The 14204-nt window shown below is 41.9% G+C and overlaps 3 protein-coding genes across 3 annotated transcripts; all 3 read left to right on the top strand.

Annotated features, from left to right (window-relative positions):
* Positions 1 to 597: 597 nt before the first annotated feature.
* Positions 598 to 1877, top strand: LOC309327523 (olfactory receptor 13H1-like). The gene has a single exon (XM_081836823.1). The coding sequence runs from the start codon at positions 622 to 624 to the stop codon at positions 1555 to 1557; it is 936 nt and encodes a 311-aa protein (XP_081692949.1). The 5' UTR covers positions 598 to 621; the 3' UTR covers positions 1558 to 1877.
* Positions 1878 to 3660: 1783 nt separating this feature from the next.
* On the top strand, positions 3661 to 6169 carry LOC309327518 (olfactory receptor 13H1-like). Its single transcript, XM_081836819.1, has 2 exons — positions 3661 to 3714; positions 5173 to 6169. Exon 2 carries the CDS (start codon positions 5202 to 5204, stop codon positions 6135 to 6137), a length of 936 nt encoding a protein of 311 aa, XP_081692945.1. The 5' UTR covers positions 3661 to 3714; positions 5173 to 5201; the 3' UTR covers positions 6138 to 6169.
* Positions 6170 to 10597: 4428 nt separating this feature from the next.
* LOC309327519 (olfactory receptor 13H1-like) lies at positions 10598 to 12275 on the top strand (the record flags this gene model as incomplete). Its single annotated transcript, XM_081836820.1, has 1 exon — positions 10598 to 12275. The coding sequence occupies one exon, from the start codon at positions 10598 to 10600 to the stop codon at positions 11531 to 11533; it is 936 nt and encodes a 311-aa protein (XP_081692946.1). The 3' UTR covers positions 11534 to 12275.
* Between the last annotated feature and the right edge of the window lie 1929 nt (positions 12276 to 14204).

Raw genomic sequence — 14204 nt, 5'->3', positions numbered from 1 at the left:
GTAAATCGCTGGAGAAGTGCAGTCAGACTAAGTTGCATTTTCCAGACTTCTGCTCACATTATGATTAATATAAGTTCCATGGATTTCAGTGCTAGTTTCAAAGGTATGTATGGGCTGATGATACTGAGAGCTACCCACAGTGGGCTACATTAAAAACACACAATAAGTCTATGTACTGTGTGTGTGTGTGTGTGTGTGTGTGTGTGTATAATGGGTCTACTATAAGCATGACTAAATCTGGTTGTTTTGTTGAGTGGGTGGTGGTGGGGTTTTTTGATGCTGCCTCTCATTTTGTGTCTCCTACACAATTACTCATTGGATACCTTCTGCCTTCTCAAGCTTTTAATGAAATTTGATGGCTTCCAAGACTCATTCCCCACTCCCTGACTTCTTCAACTTCAACTGACTTCTTCCTTGCAGTTTTTAGTTTGCTTCTAATATTGTGGGGTTTTCCTGATTCTTATTTTCCTCATTATTGCTTAGCAGCCTTGAGGCTTCAGCAATAATACAAGATGTAAGCCTCAATATAAATTAACGCAAAACTATTGGGTCAGGTGAGGCTATTTACTTCCAATCTGTTTTCCTGTTTCAGTTCCAGGTAAGCCCTTAGAGGGAGATAACATGGGCAGAAGAGAGAATGAGACTACCATGACCGAATTCATCCTGCTGGGCCTCTCTAGTAACCCTCAGATGAAGATCGCCCTCTTTGGCCTCTTTCTCCTCATCTACCTCATCACTGTGGTGGGCAACGGACTCCTCCTCCTGCTTGCTGTGGTGGACCCCCGCCTGCACACTCCCATGTACTTCTTCCTTGGCAACTTGTCTTTCCTTGACATCTGCTATACTACCAGCAGCATCCCCCAGATGTTGGCTCATTGCCTGTCAGCCAAGACCACCATTTCCCATTTTGGCTGTTACGCCCAAATGTACATCTCCCTCTTTTTGGGGATGACAGAATGCCTCCTGCTGGCGATGATGTCCTACGACCGCTGGGTGGCTGTTTGCAACCCCCTGCGCTATAATATCATCATGAACAATAAGGTTTGCATTGCTATGGCAACCATTTCATGGGGCAGCTCCTTCCTCCTGATCCTGGTACCTTCTCTCACCTCACAGGCCTCTCTATGTGGGCATAATGTTATCAACCACTTTTCGTGTGAGGTCCAGGCTATGCTCAAGTTGGCCTGCTCAGACACTAGTGGAAACCAGGTGACAATGTTTGCCACCAGTATCCTTACTCTGCTTCTTCCCTTCGGCTTCATCTTGGTCACCTATGCCCGTATTATCACCACCGTATTGAAAATGCAATCCACAGAGAACAGGGCCAAGGCCTTCTCAACCTGTAGTTCACATCTCATGGTGGTCACCATATTCTATGGAACAGCCATGTCAATGTACTTACAGCCTCAGACCAAAACATCCTCAGATCTAGACAAATACATTGCCATATTCTATGGCACCATCACACCCATGTTGAATCCACTGATCTATAGCTTAAGGAACAAGGATGTGAAACAAGCTTTTCGGAAAGTGACAGGGAGGAAGAGAGACCTCTGATACCTACCAGCCCCCTCCCTTTAATATCAGAAATGCTGGCCTTTTCTTTTGATGTATATTTTTGTATAGGTGCACATTTGTACAGGTCCCCGCAAGTGTCTTTTCAACTAATACTTTTGTATCTAGAAAAACCTATAATTTGTCACCTAAAGTCTTGAAAAATAGGAAAGCGAGGTTTAAGGATAGTGAAATAATGAAACACAAACATTTCTGATGTCGAGCACTGACTTTTGAGCTTGGGAATTCAGCTGTTGTGGAATTCTGAATGTTTGACCTGGAGAAATGTAGAAACAGCATGAAGAACCTGAGCAAACAAATTCTAGAAGGGAACCTGTTTTAGTCTGCCACAACAAAAATATCAAAGACTCTTGTGGCACTTTAAAGACTAGCTTATTTCTTCTTAGGTTTCCATATATTCCTTCATTTTCAGATGTCTGATGATATGGGCTAAAGTCCATTAAAGATTATGCCACAGGTCTGCACTTCCCTGGCCCATGTCCACACACTTTCCATTTTTTGTCCCTCCACATTCCCCAGGAAAACCCAGTCTCTACTGCTGAATTGGAATAAACAGCAATTCGGGTTTTCCACAAATTGCCACTTGCTCCAATTCAGTGTCAAAGAGCGGGTTTTCATGGGGAAAGTGGTGGGGCAAAAATAAATACCGTATTTTTTGCTCTATAAGACTCACTTTTTCCCTCCTAAAAATTAAGGGGAAATGTGTATTCGTCTTATGGAGCGAATGCAGGCTTCGCAGGCTATCCCAGAAGCTAGAACAGCAAGAGGTATCGCTGCTTTCACTGTGCAGCGATACCTCTTGTTGTTCTGGCTTCTGAGATAGAGAATATTTTTTTTTCTTGTTTTCCTCCTCCAAAAACAAGGTGCGTCTTATGGTCTGGTGCGTCTTATAGAGCGAAAAATACAGTAAATGCTTGGACATGGACTGGAAAGCCCAAATCTGTGCCTAGAAATGCAGCACAAAGGCAAGTGTTATGGAAACACAATTGTCTCACTTCTGCAGCTCCCTCAGAATCACAGAATTGTAGAAGTCGAAGGGACTCTGAGGATCATCTAGTCCAACCCCCTACAATGCACGAATAGGCAGCGGTCCCATAGGGGGATCAAGCCTGCAAACCTTGGCGTCATCAGCACCACGATCTAACCAACTGAGCTATGCAACTTCCACAAGCAGAAGGTCCAGAATAGAGCTATGGGTGAGCCGGAGGACATGTCCCACCCAACTTGGCATGCAATGCCATTTCCTGATGTTGAAATGAAGATGGCATCCCTGGCTTATGTGCTGCCATGCGTAACCTAAAGATCTGGAACTGGGAAGCAAGCTTTTGAAATCCTGGCATGAAATCAAAACATGCTTTGAAATGTGTGGAACCAGTTGTGCACAGTGAAGTTTATTTGGTTTTCAATATCTTAAATAAAAATGTTGCACGCCTCTGCAAATGTGTCAGTCTCTCCTTTTCCCTCTGAGCTATTTTTGCCATGTGAGCAGAAAAAACCAAAGTGTAAACCAGGTATAGGCATACTTGGCCTGCCAGATGTTTCTGGCCTACAACTTCCATGATCCCTAACTAGCAGCATCAGCTGTCTGGGATGATGGGAACTGTAGTCCCAAAACATCTGGAGGGCCGTGTTTGCCTGTGCTTGGCATAAATCATCTGAGCAGCTGTTGTAGCATACATAAACAATTTTTTCCTGATCTTTGGGTACATTTGTCACTGAGGAGAAAGAAAAAACTATTTAATTGCTAATGTGCAAGTGCCCCCTAATGATCTACAGCACAGAGTGGATTATCTCCCTGTGGATAAGATGACAGTCCTGGAAAATGACCAAGTTAGAGAATGTTGTTATCTAAACCTTCAATGAATAAGGAGTTTTTCGTCAGTTGTGAAAACTACCACAAACATGTCCTGTTCCTGGCTGCAGTTTCTCTCTCCCCTCACCCTAGATGGAGGCAATGCATTTTTTAAATTTCATTGATCTATGGGATAGTTGTGGACTTATTTAAAATGCCCAAACTATGGCACACAGTATCCTATTCTCTAATATTTGTAGATACTTTGCATGTCTTTCATTTTTCACAAGTGAGGGAAAATTTGTGAACGGGTGCCAAAAACTCTGGAAGATTAAGGCATTGCTATGGTGAGTTACTGTCTTTCCTTTTCCTTCTAAGGATGTTAAATGAGAATTTAGGACAGAACCAGTTATGACTTTGTCTCCTGTAATAATATAATACATGTCTTGATAGATCAGGCCAACGGTCCATCTCCTCCGATACTCTTTGTTTCAAACAATGGTCGCCCGTCATGGACCTGCTCCCTGATGCCGCCATGAAACTGATGGCATTTCCCTTGCCTTGTAATTTGTCAAGAGCATCTGGTATACAGAGTCATACCTCCTCTGCATGTTGATGTTTCATTTTTATCTATCCTGGCTTATAGTTGGGGATACTTTGATCAACTGTGGGATTTTTTTTTCTAATTCCCTTTTATTTTATTTATTTTATGTATAGTTTTTATTAGATTTTTCATTTCAAAATATTCATTTAGACAACCTTAAATCATTGACTTCCCTTCTTCTCTTTCTGTGGTTCATTTTGCATAGCATACATCCCTGCATATTTTAAATGAACTATACCATTCAGTAATCCATTGTTACACCATCAAAATTGGTTTACACTGTTGAATTTATCTTAATACTACCAGCATATTTAAATGTACACAATTTTCAACCATAGAATTAGTTTCCAGTCTTCTTTCAAGGAATATTCTTCTTGTTCTCTTATTTTCTAACTCCCTTTAAAGTTGTCTAATGGCCATTGTGTCGCCTTGTGACAATAAAATTATACACATTACTTATGCTTTTCATGGTGGTGGGGTGTTAGAGGACTTCCTTTCCTCTGTTGTAAATATATTGAGTTCAATCTGAATTCAAGGTGTAATCCTAATTCTATCTGATCAGACAGAAACAAATTGCTAGAGAAGTCCTGTCTGACTAAGTTGCATTTTCCAGACTTCTGCTCACATTATGACTTCTGCTCACATAATTATGACTTCTGCTCACATTATTATAAGTTCCATGGATTTCAGTGTTAGTTTCAGAGGTATGTATGCATGGGCTGATGATACTGTGAGCTGCCCTCAGCGGACTACATTAAAAAACAACAACAGTAATTGTATGGGATGTGTGTGTGTGTGTGGTTGTGGTTGGGTATAAAATGGGTCTACTATAAGCATAACTAAATCTGGATTGTTTCGTTGATTGGGTGGTGGTGGGCTTTTTTGATGCTGCCTCTCGCTTTTGTGTCTCTTACGCAATTACTCATTGCATCCCTTCTGCCCTTCTCAAGCTTTTAATGAAATTTGATGGCTTCCAAGACTCATTCCCCACTCCCTGACTTCTTCAACTCCCCCTCTTTGCAGTTTTTAGTTTGCTTCTAATATTGTGGGGGTTGTCCTGATTCTTATTTTCCTCATTATTGCTTAGCAGCATTAAGGCTTCAGCAATAATACAAGATGTAAGCCTCAATATAAATTAATGCAACACTCTTGGGTCAGGAGAGGCTATTTACAGTACTTCCAATCTGTTTTCCTGTTTCAGTTCCAGCTAAGCTCTTAGAGGGAGATAACATGGGCAGAAGAGAGAATGAGACTACCACGACAGAATTCATCCTGCTGGGCCTCTCTAGTAACCCTCAGACGAAGATCGCCCTCTTTGGCCTCTTTCTCCTCATCTACCTCATCACTGTGGTGGGCAACGGTCTCCTCCTCCTGCTTGCTGTGGTGGACCCCCGCCTGCACACCCCCATGTACTTCTTCCTTGGCAACCTGTCTTTCCTTGACATCTGCTATACTACCAGCACCATCCCCCAGATGTTGGCTCATTGCCTGTCAGCCAAGACCACCATTTCCCATTCTGGCTGTTACGCCCAAATGTACATCTCCCTCTTCTTGGGGACCACAGAATGCCTTCTGCTGGCAATGATGTCCTACGACCGCTGGGTGGCGGTTTGCAACCCCCTGCGCTATAATATCATCATGAGCAATAAAGTTTGCACTGCTATGGCAACCATTTCATGGGGCAGCTCCTTCCTCCTGATCCTGGTACCTTCTCTCACCTCACAGGCCTCTCTATGTGGGCATAATGTTATCAACCACTTTCTGTGTGAGGTCCAGGCTATGCTCAAGTTGGCCTGCTCAGATACTAGTGGAAACCAGGTGTCAATGTTTACTACCAGCATCCTTACTCTGCTTCTTCCCTTTGGCTTCATCTTGGTCACCTATGCCCGTATTATCACCACCGTATTGAAAATGCAATCCACAGAGAACAGGGCCAAGGCCTTCTCAACCTGTAGTTCACATCTCATGGTGGTCACCATATTCTATGGAACAGCCATGTCAATGTACTTACAGCCTCAGACCAAAACATCCTCAGATCTAGACAAATACATTGCCATATTCTATGGCACCATCACACCCATGTTGAATCCACTGATCTATAGCTTAAGGAACAAGGACGTGAAACAAGCTTTCTGGAAAGTGACAGGGAGGAAGAGAGACCTCTGATACCTGCCAGCCCCCTCCCTTTAATATCAGAAATGCTGGCCTTTTCTTTTGATGTACAGTGGTACCTTGGGTTAAGTACTTAATTCATTCTGGAGGTGCGTTCTTAACCTGAAACTGTTCTTAACGCGAAGCACCACTTTAGCTAATGGGGCCTCCCGCCGCTGCCGTGGTGCCGGAGCACAATTTCTGTTCTCATCCTGAAGCAAAGTTCTTAACCCGAGGTACTATTTCTGGGTTAGTGGAGTCTGTAACCATTTTTGATGTTGAGTACTGACTTTTGGGCCTGGGAATTCAGCTGTTGTGGAATTCTGAATTTTTGACCTGGAGAAATGTAGTAACAGCATGAAGAACCTGAGCAAACAAATTCCAGAAGGGAACCTGTTTTAGTCTGCTACAACAAAAGCATCAAAGACTCCTGTGGCGCTTTAAAGACTAGCTTATTTCTTCTTAGGTTTCCATATATTCCTTCATTTTCAGATGTCTGATGATATGGGCTAAAGTCCATTAAAGATTATGCCACAGGTCTGCACTTCCCTGGCCCATGTCCATGAACTTTCCATTTTTTGTCCCTCCACAATCCCCAGGAAAACCCAGTCTCTACTGCTGAATTGGAACAAACAGCAATTCGGGTTTTCCATAATTGCCACTTGCTCCAATTCAGTGTCTAAGAGCGGGTTTTCATGGGGAAAGTGGTGGGGCGAAAATAAATAAATGCATGGACATGGACTGGAAAGCCCTTTGCAACTTTGGCGTCAGCAGCACCACGATCTAACCAACTCACCTGTGCAACTTCCACAAGCAGAAACTCTAGAATAGAGCTATATGGTGAGCCGGAGTTCATGTCCCACCCAACTTTGCATGCAATGCCATTTCCTGATGTTGAAATGAAGATGGCATCCCTAGCTTATGTGCTGCCCTGTGTAACCTAAAGATCTGTAACTGGGAAGCAAGATTTTGAAATCCTGGCATGAAATCAAAACATGCTTTGAAATGTGTGGAACCATTTGTGCACAGTCATATTTATTTGGTTTTCAATATCTTAAATAAAAATGTTGCACGTCTCTGCAAATGTGTCAGTCTCTCCTTTTCCCTCTGAGCTATTTTTGCCATGTGAGCAGGGAGTACAATGGTGTAAACCAGGCATAGGCAAACTCAGCCCTCCAGATGTTTTTGACCTTCAACTCCCATGATCCCTAGCTAACAGTGAGGCATCTGATCAAGGCCTGTATTTTCAAAATGAGCTTAAAGATGTTTTTATGCCAGGCAGACCAGCTGGCTTTGGCAGATGTTTTTCCTCCTGGACAAGGGCCCCCTGATTTATAGCAGGAGCCAAAATTCTCAAAGTTGTAAAAAGGGAATTACAGGCTGAGAGCAAAGGTTACTAGGTTACTGACCCTACAGAATACAATCAAGCTGCAAAAACACAATTAAGAGTTAGTAAATAGTAGGATTTATTGTTTAACAGAAAATAATACTAGGTGCCTCCCATTAGAGACATTAGCCACATATTTCTAAGGTTAAAGGGCAAGAGCTAATGGGAAAAGCAGCTGGCCAGGAAAGGGGGGTGTAAACTGAAGACGTTTTACTTTGAAAAGGCCTTTGCTTCTAAAAATCTATATATGTTATGTATGAAATATATTGGCTTAAATGTAATTATGCAAAGGATTTAGAAAGTAAGAAATGTTAGATTCTTATGTTAGATTCTTATTTCATTGATGGTGTGCGAGAATGTGAACCCAAGATCTCTGATCTCTGTTTAAGATAAAAATTTAAAACCATCTGTTTTGGAGGGCAATAGGGCAAGAGGTGATCTGGTAATTAAGGTGCCTTATTGAGGCAAATGTAAGATATATGGCTACTTGTTTGCCATTTATAGATAGAAGGAAATATAGCTCTTTGTCTCCCATAAAAGGTAATAGGAAATGGGTGTATCTTTTATGATTGGTTCTAGCAAACAGCCAATAGGAATTTCAACCAGGCTGATTGGACAGAGGCAGCCAAAGGAGGAGCAAGGGGGCTGGGCTGAGGAAATATAAGTGCTGGCCATCAGGGCTGGAGTGGGCAGAGCTTTGGTAACCATATACCACTGTGTCTCTCATTTATTTGTCTGACAAATAAATTATTATTTTAATTTCTCTATTGCTGCGTTGAATATTTCATTCCAGCTAAGCGTTAACCACAAGCAGGGTGCTACAGCAGGACCAGTGGTCAGGCATGATGGGAACTGTAGTCCCAAAACATCTGGAGGGCCGAGTTTGCCTGTGCTTGGCATAAATCATCTGGGCAGCTGTTGTAGCATACATAAACATTTTTTTCCTGATCTTTGGGTACATTTGTCACTGAGGAGGGAAAAAAAACTAATTAACTGCTAATGTGCAAGTGCTCCCTAATGAACTACAGCACAGAGTGGATTATCTCCCTGTGGATGAGATGGCAATCCTGGAAAATGACCAAGTTAGAGAATGTTGTTATCTAAACCTTCAATGAATCAGGAGTTTTTCGTCAGTTGTGAAAACTACCACAAACATGTCCTGTTCCTGGCTGCAGTTTCTCTCTACCCACACCCTAGATGGAGGCAATGCATTTTTTAAATTTCATTGATCTATGGGATAGTTGTGGACTTATTTAAAATGCCCAAACTATGGCACACAGTATCCTATTCTCTAATATTTGTAGGCATTTTGCATGTCTTTCATTTTTCACAAGTGAGGGAAAATTTGTGAACGGGTGCCAAAAACTCTGGAAGATTAAGGCATTGCTATGGTGAGTTACTGTCTTTCCTTTTCCTTCTAAGGATGTTAAATGAGAATTTAGGACAGAACCAGTTATGACTTTGTCTCCTGTAATAATATAATACATGTCTTGATAGATCAGGCCAACGGTCCATCTCCTCCGATACTCTTTGTTTCAAACAATGGTCGCCCGTCATGGACCTGCTCCCTGATGCCGCCATGAAACTGATGGCATTTCCCTTGCCTTGTAATTTGTCAAGAGCATCTGGTATACAGAGTCATACCTCCTCTGCATGTTGATGTTTCATTTTTATCTATCCTGGCTTATAGTTGGGGATACTTTGATCCACTGTGGGATTTTTTTTTTCTAATTCCCTTTTATTTTATTTATTTTATGTATAGTTTTTATTAGATTTTTCATTTCAAAATATTCATTTAGACAACCTTAAATCATTGACTTCCCTTCTTCTCTTTCTGTGGTTCATTTTGCATAGCATACATCCCTGCATATTTTAAATGAACTATACCATTCAGTAATCCATTGTTACACCATCAAAATTGGTTTACACTGTAGAATTTATCTTAATGGTACCAGCGTTTTTAAATGTACACAATTTTCAACCATAGAATTAGTTTCCAGTCTTCTTTCAAGGAATATTCTTCTTGTTCTCTTATTTTCTAACTCCCTTTAAAGTTGTCTAATGGCCATTGTGTCGCCTTGTGACAATAAAATTATACACATTACTTATGCTTTTCATGGTGGTGGGGTGTTAGAGGACTTCCTTTCCTTTGTTGTAAATATATTGAGTTCAGTCTGAATTCAAGTTGCAATCCTAATTCTATCTGATCTGACAGAAGTAAATCGCTGGAGAAGTCCAGTCTGACTAAGTTGCATTTTCCAGACTTCTGCTCACATTATGATTATTATAAGTTCCAAGGATTTTGGTGCTAGCTTCAGAGGTATGTATGGGCTGATGATACTGAGAGCTACCCACAGTGGGCTACATTAAAAAACACAATAATTGTATGTACTGTGTGTGTGTGTGTGTGTGTGTATTGGGTCTACTATAAGCATGACTAAATCTGGCTTGTTTTGTTGAGTGGTGGTGGAGGAGGAGGAGTTTGGATTTGATATCCCACTTTATCACTACCCGAAGGAGTCTCAATGCGACTAACATTCTCCTTTTCCTTCCTCCCCCACAACAAACACTCTGTGAGGTGAGTAGTGCTGAGAGACTTCAGAGAAGTGTGAGTAGCCCAAGGTCACCCAGCAGCTGCATGTGGAGGAGCAGAGACGTGAACCGGGTCCCCAGATTACGAATCTACCACTCTTAACCACTACACCACACTGGCTCTTGAGTGGGTGGTGGTGGGTTTTTTTGATGCTGCCTCTCACTTTTGTGTCTCCTACGCAATTACTCATTGCATCCCTTCTGCCCTTCTCAAGCTTTTAATGAAATTTGATGGCTTCCAAGACCCATTCCCCTCTTCCCACTCCCTAACTTCTTCAACTCCCCCTCCTTGCAGTTTTTAGTTTGCTTCTAATATTATGGGGGTTTTCCTGATTCTTATTTTCCTCATTATTGCTTAGCAGCCTTGAGGTTTCAGCAATAATACAAGATGTAAGCCTCAATATAAATTAATGCAACACTCTTGGGTCAGGTGAGGCTATTTACTTCCAATTTATTTTCCTGTTTCCGTCCCAGGTAAGCCCTTAGAGGAAATAACATGGGCAGAAGAGAGAATGAGACTACCACGACAGAATTCATCCTGCTGGGTCTCTCTAGTAACCCTCAGATGAAGATCACCCTCTTTGTCCTCTTTCTCCTCATCTACCTCATCACTGTGGTGGGCAACGGCCTCCTCCTCCTGCTTGCTGTGGTGGACCCCCGCCTGCACACCCCCATGTACTTCTTCCTTGGCAACCTGTCTTTCCTTGACATCTGCTATACTACCAGCACCATCCCCCAGATGTTGGCTCATTGCCTGTCAGCCAAGACCACCATTTCCCATTCTGGCTGTTACGCCCAAATGTACATCACCCTCTTCTTGGGGACCACAGAATGCCTTCTGCTGGCAATGATGTCCTACGACCGCTGGGTGGCTGTTTGCAACCCCCTGCGCTATAATATCATCATGAGCAATAAGGTTTGCACTGCTATGGCAACCATTTCATGGGGCAGCTCCTTCCTCCTGATCCTGGTACCTTCTCTCACCTCACAGGCCTCTCTATGTGGGCATAATGTTATCAACCACTTTCTGTGTGAGGTCCAGGTTATGCTCAAGTTGGCCTGCTCAGATACTAGTGGAAACCAGTTGATCATGTTTGCCAGCAGCATCCTTACTCTGCTTCTTCCCTTTGGCTTCATCTTGGTCACCTATGCCCGTATTATCACCACCGTATTGAAAATGCAATCCACAGAGAACAGGACCAAGGCCTTCTCAACCTGTAGTTCACATCTCATGGTGGTCACCATATTCTATGGAACAGCCATGTCAATGTACTTACAGCCTCAAACCAAGACATCCTCAGATCTAGACAAATACGTTGCCATATTCTATGTCACCATCACACCCATGTTGAATCCACTGATCTATAGCTTAAGGAATAAGGATGTGAAACAAGCTTTCTGGAAAGTGACAGGGAGGAAGAGAGACCTCTGATACCTACCAGCCCCCTCCCTTTAATATAAGAAATGCTGGCCTTTTCTTTTTCCTGTTTTATGAAATTTGCCTAGGTGGCCTTTTCGTTTGATGTATATTTTTGTATAGGTGCACATTTGTACTGTTCCCCGCAAGTGTCTGTTCAACTAATACTTTTGTGTCTAGAAAAACCTATAATTTGTCACCTAAATTATTGAAAAATACAGGAGCGAGGTTTATGGATAGTGAAATAACGAAACACAAACATTTCTGATGTCGAGCACTGACTTTTGAGCTTGGGAATTCAGCTGTTGTGGAATTTTGAATGTTTGCCCTGGAGAAATGTAGTAACAGCATGAAGGACCTGAGCAAACAAATTCCAGAAGGGAACCTGTTTTAGTCTGCCACAACAAAAACATCAAAGACTCCTGTGGCACTTTAGATGATTTCTTCTTAGGTTTCCATATATTCCTTCATTTTCAGATGTCTGATGATATGGGCTAAAGTCCATTAAAGATTATGCCACAGGTCTGCACTTCCCTGGCCCATGTCCACTCACTTTCCATTTTTTGTCCCTCCACATTCCCCAGGAAAACCCAGTCTCTACTGCTGAATTGGAACAAACAGCAATTCGGGTTTTCCAAAAATTGCCACTTGCTCCAATTGAGTGGCAAAGAGTGGGTTTTCATGGGGAAAGTGGTGGGGCAAAAATAAATACATGCTTGGACATGGACTGGAAAGCCCAAATCTGTGCCTGGAAATGCAGCACAAAGGCAAGTGTTATGGAAACACAATTGTCTCAATTCAGCAGCTCCCTCAGAATCACAGAATTGTAGAAGTCGTAGGGAATCTGAGGACTATCTAGTCCAACTCCCTACAATGCACAAATAGGCAGCGGTCCCATAGGGGGATCAAACCGGCAACCTTGGCATCATCAGCACCACGATCTAACCAACTGAGCTCTGCAACTTCCACAAGCAGAAGGTCCAGAATAGAGCTATGGGTGAACTGGAGGACATGTCCCACCCAACTTGGCATGCAATGCCATTTCCTGATGTTGAAATGAAGATGGCATCCCTAGCTTATGTACTACCCTGTGTAACCTAAAGATCTGGAACTGGGAAGCAAGCTTTTGAAATCCTGGCATGAATTCTAAACATGTTTTGAAATGTGTGGAACCAGTTGTGCACAGTCATATTTATTTGGTTTTCAATATCTTAAATAAAAATGGTGCATGTCTCTGCAAATGTGTCAGTCTCTCCTTTTCCCTCTGAGCTATTTTTGCCATGTGAGCAGGGAGTACAATGGTGTAAACCAGGCATAGGCAAACTTGGCCCACCAGATGTTTTTGACCTACAACTCCCATGATCTGTAGCTAGCAGAACCAGTGGTCAGGCATGATGGGAATTGTAGTCCCAAAAGAAGTGGAGGGCCAAGTTTCACTGCGCCTGGCATAAATTATCTGAGCAGCTGTTGTTGCATATATAAACAGTTTATTTTCCTGATCTTTGGGTATATTTGTCACTGAGGAGGGGAAAAAAACTAATGAATTGCTAATGTGCAAGTGCTCCCTAATGAACTACAGCACAGAGTGGATTATCTCCCTGTGGATGAGATGACAGTCCTGGAAAATGACCAAGTTAGAGAATGTTGTTATCTAAACCTTCATTGAATCAGGGGTTTTTCGTCAGTTGTGAAAACTATCACAAACATGTCCTGTTCCTGGCTGCAGTTTCTCTCTCCCCTCACCCTAGATGGAGGCAATGCATTTTTTAAATTTCATTGATCTATGGGATAGTTGTGGACTTATTTAAAATGTCCAAACTATGGCACACAATATCGTATTCTCTAATATTTGTAGGTATTTTGCATGTCTTTCATTTTTCACAAGTGAGGGAAAATTTGTGAACGGGTGCCAAAAACTCTGGAAGATTAAGGCATTGCTATGGTGAGTTACTGTCTTTCCTTTTCCTTCTAAGGATGTTAAATGAGAATTTAGGACAGAATCAGTTGTGACTTTGTCTCCTGTAATAATATAATACATGTCTTGATAGATCAGGCCAACGGTCCATCTCCTCCGATACTCTTTGTTTCAAACAATGGTCGCCCGTCATGGACCTGCTCCCTGATGCCGCCATGAAACTGATGGCATTTCCCTTGCCTTGTAATTTGTCAAGAGCATCTGGTATACAGAGTCATACCTCCTCTGCATGTTGATGTTTCATTTTTATCTATCCTGGCTTATAGTTGGGGATACTTTGATCCACAGTGGGGGGGGGGTTCTAATGTAATTCCCTATTTTATTTTATATATATATTGTTTTTATTAGATTTTTCTAATTTACACTTCAAAATATTCAAAATATTCATTTAAACAACCTTAAACCTTAAATCAATGACTTCCCTTCTTCTCTTTCTATGGTTCATTTTGCATACTGTACAACCCTGCATATTTTAAATGAACTAAACCATTCAGTAATCCATTGTTACACAATCAAAACTTATTTACACTGTTGAAGTTATCTTAATGCTACCAGTGTTTTTAAATGTTCACAATTTTCACCCATATAATCAGGAAGCAGTTTCCAGTATTCTTTCAATGAATATTCTTCTTCTTCTCTTATTTTCTAACTCCCTTTAAAGTTGTCTAATGGCCATTGTGCCACCTTGTGACAATAAAATTATACACATTA

This window comes from Podarcis erhardii, assembly GCF_964252035.2.
Source record: "Podarcis erhardii genome assembly, chromosome: 13".
NCBI lineage: Eukaryota > Metazoa > Chordata > Lepidosauria > Squamata > Lacertidae > Podarcis > Podarcis erhardii.
The sequence above is the reverse complement of the archived record's forward strand: the minus strand, read 5'-3'. Positions and strand labels throughout refer to the sequence as shown.